Raw genomic sequence first — 8,300 nt, 5'->3', positions numbered from 1 at the left:
TGACCCACATATAATTTCCGTAAGATATATAGCTTCGGTTTCTCTATGAACTACAAATAAAGAAATCGTGGCCAAATATCGATGAATAAAGCCAAGAGTTGTACTCGTGGCTTGCGGTGCCATGCCCGAGGAAATTCCTACATGAATGCCTCATTTCCGCATTTCCTCCCTGACTATATTTGCAACATTTCTCTCTCATGTTGACCGCTTTACTCTTCAGGACGTCTTCTCCCTGTGTCTACCTCTTTATCCTTCGTTCTCCCCTCCCCCTCTCTCTTTCTCCATGTTCTCTTTCCCTTTCTCCCTCTTCAATCAGACAATTTTCCTTTTCCTCCTATCTCTCTCTCACACACACGTACACAACCTCGCTCTCTGTGTCTGTGTCTTTCTCTTTGCTTCCTCTTTCTTTTTGTATGTTTCTCTCCACCTCTTTCTCTCTTTTTTTTGTTATTACCGGGGACTCGTCGTCACGATCCAGCAGTGCATTCTTAATGTATCCGCTTCAATCTGAATTAGGCTTACACGTGATCGCCTGCACTTCAGAGGATGGCCAGGAGCGCGTTGAGGAATAGGCAAAGTTGGGGGTAGGGGTTGCATTCACATGGACTTACTTTAACATCTCTTTTATCCATTTTATGTTGCCATAAATCATTAGCTTTATGTTCGTTTGGATATTTTTGCTTTTGTAACTGGATATCATTTCCATCATATCTTTATCTTGACAGTACTTTTCTTGTTTAGTGAGAGGAAGGGGGGGGGGCTGAAATGTAATCTAAAGATATGGAGGAAATCTGTCTCCGTTAATGAAAACCACATGATGTATTACCAAGTTCAACATTCAAACGGAGTGCCATTTGGCGAAGTAAACGGCCCCACGCAAGTTGCAATACACCCCAGACACGAGATCTCGCGATAAAAGAAGTTTTGATGTGAAACTTTTAAATGATTAATTTCCGCGTTTGCAAAAAAAGTTCGTGTTATCTAAACCAACGGCAACTATTCCCGCTGAGAACGAAATATGCGTTTATGTACGTTGGAAAGAAAATCAGTTCTGAGAAAGCTCTTTGCAACACCTTTACTTTTCTAAACGGTATATCAGTCGAGAGTTTTCATCTGAATATAAGTTTGGACCTTACCTCGACACCCATCTCTTTATTTGCGGATAACGGCGAAATGTGAGCTGAAAACGATATTTAGACATTTCAACTGAAGCTGTCCTACTTATTGTCAAGTGGCTTTCTACCATTATACGAAATATAATTGTGTTCAGCGGTCGTGTCAATATTGTTTAACATGATTGTCGACCATAATTGGAGGACAAATCTCGTCTCTTCATATATTTTTGAAGCATTAAACACTTACCACCAAAATTAAAACTCTCTGAAGTTTTGATATGGACAGGGGATTATTCAGTACGTTTAAAGTCATACAGTTTGATCGTGTTAATCACTTCAAAACAAACTTTTAATGAAGCAACCGTCGCTTATTTAATGATTCATTATACAAAGAACTTATACGTTGATTGACCATGACAGGAAGTGCATATGAAGCCCTATTGTGTGAATTGAGTCAATCTAAAACCAAGCGGATGACTCTGGTATCAATACGAGTTCAATGGTGTACTATTCGCACATACAGCAAGTGCAGGAACAAGTGTTATTGGTATTATTCCGAGTTCAATCTCAGATCAACACCATTTGCATACACAATTAGAGAATGATTCATTTTGTCTAATTTGGTTGCTTAATCAGCCGAACATAGAAGCTATTAGAAAACCTGGACTACATCTCATCAACGATGGCTTGTTCAAAGTACACACAAGTCATTCTTTTAGTTCTTTCTGTCATCATCTTCTCTCATCTGCAAGCATCAGAAGCCATTCGTATAGAACAAGGACCAACAAATGCAACCGTTGGTATTGGTGAGTTGATAACCCTGATTTGTGACGTCACAGATCAAAGTGTGAACACGATTCTATGGTATCACGCAAGCAAGAACGTCTTTATAAGCGAAGGGGGTCATGTCTACAACAACGAAGGACTGCCACGAAATTATAACGTTCTGGTCGACGAAGGTGTTCGTTCGTTTAATTTGCAAATCATCCATGCAGAAATCGAAAATACAGGATGGTATGAATGCGGCTACCTAAATTCAATGAATATCTATAAAAGATTAGGAAACTCTGCCTATGTTAATGTTCGGGTGTCACATCGACCTCCAGAGATGATATTGTCACCCCCAGTATGCACGGTTGCCCAGATACCAATGCTTCCTGGCCAGGATAGCGAAGTCGACATCGTTTGCTCGTGGATTAACGGAGGTCCAAACACACGACCTTCTCTGTTTTGGAATGGTGCACCAATCGGACATAACATTACCCTTGCGAATCGCATTATTGGCAGAATTGTGTCTTCGCACATTTATGGCTTCGCTTGCGGTCTTGTCCTGGCTAATTCTACAGTTTCCATCAACTCCACATGTGACGTCATTTCCGGTCGGATAGCACGCATTCGAATGGACCCTCTTATCAATGATGTCTACGAAGGAAATGTTGCAAATTTCTCTTGCAGTATCGACGGTCATGGACTCAATCCCATAGACCTCTTGATCACAAAAGATGGAAAGAATCTAGGTAGATCATCTTTCGTGGATTCCCTGAACGTTCAATTTACCCCCGTTCTTCAAGAGAACAATACTGTTTTAGTATGCATCGCATCTGATTTACCTGGTACTATGATTACAGTTGAGTCTGTTCTTCGTATTCTACCTGCCCTCCAGACTACAACCGATACCACTAGTACATCTTTGACTAACTCTACTGACGCGAATACCGTAACCCCGACTTTCGCCTCTTCGATGAAAGCCCGGACTTTGTACATGATTATCATTATTGTTGCATCCATGGGGACGATGATCTTCTGTATCCTCGCCGTGGTTGGGGTGTGTGCCCGTCGCAGGCGAAGAAAGGTGGCTCTTCTCCAAGCAAACTATACCTCTGAACTGTCAGTTGAGCTGGTGGAAACCACGTTGGTATTGGATGAATCAGACGAACAAGAAGTCAAGAACACTACTGACGACGTCTCCGCATATGCTGTATCAGTACCCTCTACGTCGGATATCCCAGAGGTAACTCTACGATCACCACCGCTTACAACGTCGTCCGAAACTCCTATAAGACGTTCGTCTTTACCCGATCAAAAGATCCATTACCATGGACTCGAAGATAGCATTACTAAAATGGATTTCCGAGATAGAAAGCAGTCTGAGCCATTTGTCGTTTACGCTAAACCACTTGAGATGAATCTTAGGAAGTGGGCGTCGCAGGGCGTGACTCCGTGTGGAAGTGATAACGATGCCGATATTATCTCTGTGGTCTATGCCAAACCAGAGAAGCCGAAAATCCGAAAATGGGCATCTCAAGGAACAGGTGCCTTTGTAGGAATTGATTTTAAAGAGGGAAATCGGGATCCGTTTCATCGAAAAGCATCAGAGCCCGGGTCATATGCAGTGCCAGATGGATCTAAATCTTCTCTGGATACGACGATCACAGGCTTGGGGATGTTTCCTCAGTATGCAAAACCCAACAAGAAAGGGAGGAGATACATATCTCAAAAAGTCGGAAAGTCTTCCGTTTCCAAGACCAGGAAGTGGATGTCAATGTCTAAAGAACGAGTGGACATTGACAATTTTTCCAAAGTGCCAGCCTACTCCGAGGTCACAGGATTGTCACATGGCGGATACGACGATACCTCCCAAATGGAAGAATCACCAAGCGTTCCTAGTAGGGAATCGGAGAGTAAAACAAAACCTGACGTACCATTTAGCAAGTCGCGATCGTTACCATCATCTTCACCCCTCTATGCAGATCCTGAAGATTTCACAGGCCCTTCTGCATCACTTAGATATGGTGGATATGACAAGGTCAATGTAATACAATCGTCCATTATCCAAGAGGTAAGGGAAAGGTTATCAAAGAACCCTCATTACGAGAGCATACCCGTTGAGAAAGAGCTCGCCAATAGGACCAAAGCAGAGACGACTACGTCATCCGACAACCATAGCGAATCATCTACCACATCTGTGTATGAAACTGAAGCAGAGGGAACGACTCAAAGTTACGATGCTTCCCCTGAAGATTCCTACGAGGTTATTGAAGCGAATTCTTTGGACTCGTTGTTATCTGACGAGGACGATGACGATGGCGAAGACTTTGATCCGGAGAATGATTCGGAGAATGAAACGCAGAATTCTCACTATCAGATGACGAGGTTGAAACAGATTCTGTGATAAAAATGTAAATCTTCTTAAGTGTTCACTTCATATTACGGTTAAACCCGTTCTCATGTGCAGATCATGATATCGCTGTTATGATTTATTAGTTTATTCTTTATTACACTTATGTGAAATATTTCAGTTCAATGTTAGTAATTGAAACGTCGTTTTGATAACATTTGCTCAAATTAATGCACTCTCTTGTGTAGATATAATGCATTAGGGACTAGTAGATATATCTGTAATCAATAGGAACATATAAACTCCATTTGCGATAGCGTTGACAGGAGTGTAAATGTCCACAGAATCTTTGAGTATTATAACGGTTGCTTGATATCGTCTTTGTAGTAGCAAAGGTCATTTTATCATCTATGCAACAGGGATGAGAAGCGGGAGTCAAGAATTTACTTACGCTCAACTTTACAACTGGCAGAACCATTAACTGGCAAATTTATGCCTCAACTACTTTAAATCTAACGCTCTAAGTTCAAAATAGGAAAATAAATGTACAAAGTAATACGCTCTTTATTTTGTTTTTATAAAGTCCTGTTTACTAAACAGTAAAGTAATTGTTTTAACGGAGTCCAACGATTTATAGTCTTTCATTTAAATAACCATCATACCATTCAGCTTTCCTTCTTCACTTTGATGCCAAATATAATGTATAGTTCATGCATATAGATGAGCATTCGAACAGTTAACGTAAAACCAAAGATAGCTCGATATTTTTTTTAAGGATGCGACGACCTTTCCTAAGAAGGGGATGGCTGCGCTCAGATCATAAGAATATCTTTTGCATTCTTGTTTCATTTTTTCACTAATCTCTGAGGGCGGACTTAGATTCACACGTGGTTTAATTTAAATTTAGGGAAAAACAATGAAATGACATCTTATTTGGATGACAAATATTAATATAATGATTACAAAGTTTTGTAAACTTATGGCTCGGTCACAAATGTCATTAAGAAATCACTGTTGCGAGGGCCTTACGAACGATTTTTAGACCGATCTATCTCAAGAAGGCCATACGAAAGTAGCATTCGCAGACAGTTCGTAGACCGTTTGTAAGTTTGCACTTGATTCGATGGCCTTGTCTAAGATGTATTCAACACAGTTCAAACCCTCTCTTCGTAAGGCAGTCGTACGAACGTCATAAGAGCATAGTAAGAACTATGCAAGATTTTATGGGGATGAGAGACAATTCTAGAAGCATTTCAAAAGTTTTACAATGATCGTAAAGAATGTATTACGTTCTTAATAGATGGCTCTTACGGAGTTAGTAAGTTCGCAAGATGGTCATAAGTCTGAGGGAAGAATAACTCAAGTAAAACGTGCGAATTATAGGGCGATTGCACACCTGAAAATCATTTTGTATATTAAGGACGTTCCACAGGTAAAATGAAATCCATGTAATTTTTGAAAAAATTTTGCACAAAGTTACTTTAGCACCTAATTATTCCAAATATGCCAAAATTAACATGGGTTCATGTGCTTGATATTTTTTGCTATCGAGCTTTGAAGGTCACCTAGTTGCAAGGTCTCGAGAAATACGCATTTAAAATGATTTTGCGTTTTTGAACCCCACGAGATCACAACGTTGAGTGTAAACGTTTATTAATCAGTCAAACTCCATCTAAATGTCACAAAATGTTACATTATAGTTCATAATTATACAAAATTCATTCATATTGCTATTCGTTTGCCCTTTAAAGAGTAGTTGCACATTCAATTTTAAAAATAAGGTGTGAAAGGTGACAAAAACATATCTAAAAAAATTGAAAATTATTTAACAAATTTAAGAGTTACAATAAATGCTGCACTTTATTTTAAATCCATGTCATTCTCACCGAATTTTGCATGGTTGTAGAGAAAGGTATATTTAGGAGGTGTAAACATTAAAAATTGGGACTTCATGTGCTTGTTTTCAAAATATCAGCACTTTTGTTGGAGCAAATGTACTTTAAAAACACAAAAACGAGCTAAGAGGCTTGTATCTTCATAAGGGAAAATTCTACACCACCATCCCCGGCCATTTAGTCAAACTCGAGGTCATATTCGTCATACTTTGCAGCACTGCAGACTAAAGTATTCGTAAGAGGTAGAGGCGTTTTAAAAGTTGGTCCATATATTATTTACAGATAACAGCTTCGTAAAATAACATATCAAGGTTTGCTGTTATAGTGCAGATGCTTGGAAAAATCAGCTGATAACAGTAGCAGCTGGTTACTCACCTGTTCACGTATTGTGACGTTTACGCACATGGCGTAAAATATGCGCAGATGGAGATGCGAACAAACATAAATATCTTGTTAAAAATAATGGATTGAAAATAATTTTTGGATCTCCATAGAACATTACGCATATTGGACTTATCGAATATTTATCTATGATGAAGTCCTATATTGTTAGAACACCATTGTTATGAAAAATCACTTTTATAAAATGGAAAGCTTATTTGTTACGAAATGTAAAAAAAGTTAATTAATCAACAATACATGAATAATATGATATAATCATGGCAATTTTCACTCATATTTTGTACAGCTATGACTGTTTTGAGATAAAATCAAAATCTTTGAATTATTAAACTGAGAGTTGAATTGTAATTTTCCTATTTACCCACCAAATTTGTGCGCAGGTGTTGCTTTTTAACAAAGTTCCAACAATGACATTAAGAAACTATTATTATATTTGGGGTTACGCAGAATATATCATTATATTTCTTGTTTGTGAATCTCGTTGCAACCCCTCGAGACTTTTTTGTCCCCCCACACGCATTTTCCATCCCGTGAATTTAATATTCCCGGAGGCGAAGTCGTAAGAAGCTTTACATGTATTAGAAAAGCAAGTAATTATTGACCCATTCATATGAAACCATCTTGTAAATTGGAGATTTGATCAAAATATGTTCAAAATAATACTTGTCATGCTTGTTGCAGTTAGTTGCTGTATCGAAGGTAACATGTAATCTATTGTCTACGCCATAGACGCCGAATAGGCGTAAACACATTACATTTAACCTAGTACCCAATGCCAAGAGCTTAATATCATTCTGATACCAGGAAGTCATAAATTAGTAGTAGATATAAAGAGAGTTGAGTTTTATCTTATAATAATAACACCCGTCGCTTTTAACAAGATTGAATTCTAATCACTTTTTTATCAGACGATAAGTGGATGTCGCTAGAATAGCAACATGCAATTAACTACAATGAATGACTAAAAAATTATGGTTGACTGTTTACCTGCACCTTTATAGGTGAGAGTGAACAAGATGATGATGGTTTCACGATCGGATTAATCAGATTGATTATATTTTACATTAAATTTTGTTATCATTTTATGCTGATTGTTTTGTCTATTGCGTGATTTTTGTCCATTACTCCCTCAACTCCCGAAAAATTTCCTCACTTGACTTCTTCAAAAAGAATAGGAAAACACACCCGTATAACCCTAAATCTTCACTCAATTATTCATGCCGCAAATAGCATTTTGTATCCTGTTTAAAAGACTCTATATAATTCCAATCATTATTATTCATGTTATTGTTTAATTATATTTTATTTTTGAAAGTGTCATGGGTGCAATATTGTTTGCTGGTTTTCTGTCCATCTTAGAGTTCGTCATAAATTTAATGAAAAAAAAAAGCCTGCGAATTAAAATTTAGAAAAAAAAGTTCTCTAATGTGTTTTTCAAAAGTATCTTGAACCGAAGAGCTAAAACATTAATGTGACGAGAATACAAAAAAAACCGAGGTGTGTAGTCATAAAATCAGATTTGTCATTTTATCGTTATTGTGTATCTTCTAGAGGAGCATACTAGTAATAAAAAAGCCCACAGTTCAATGTCGGTATCGGTTTAACAGGGCCTACAGTAACACTTAGCCCAATTATGGGGCGTGGGGCTAAACGCCATTTCCCTCCATATTTACCGTACTTTGGGTTCACGTTTCCAACCCCCCCTTTAAAAAATATAATAATAAACAAAAATTATTGATATTTTCTAGCGTGGCCGCTACGTTCCCTTGC

The 8,300-nt window shown here is 38.1% G+C and overlaps 1 protein-coding gene across 1 annotated transcript; it reads left to right on the top strand.

Moving 5' to 3' along the window:
* Window positions 1-1,006: 1,006 nt before the first annotated feature.
* LOC129262337 (uncharacterized) lies at window positions 1,007-7,615 on the top strand. Its single transcript, XM_054900442.2, has one exon. It carries the CDS (start codon window positions 1,798-1,800, stop codon window positions 4,285-4,287), a length of 2,490 nt encoding a protein of 829 aa, XP_054756417.2. The 5' UTR covers window positions 1,007-1,797; the 3' UTR covers window positions 4,288-7,615.
* The last annotated feature ends 685 nt before the right edge of the window (window positions 7,616-8,300 follow it).

Source organism: Lytechinus pictus, chromosome 5 (assembly GCF_037042905.1).
Source record: "Lytechinus pictus isolate F3 Inbred chromosome 5, Lp3.0, whole genome shotgun sequence".
In the NCBI taxonomy this organism is placed as follows: Eukaryota; Metazoa; Echinodermata; class Echinoidea; order Temnopleuroida; family Toxopneustidae; genus Lytechinus; species Lytechinus pictus.
The sequence above is the reverse complement of the archived record's forward strand: the minus strand, read 5'-3'. Positions and strand labels throughout refer to the sequence as shown.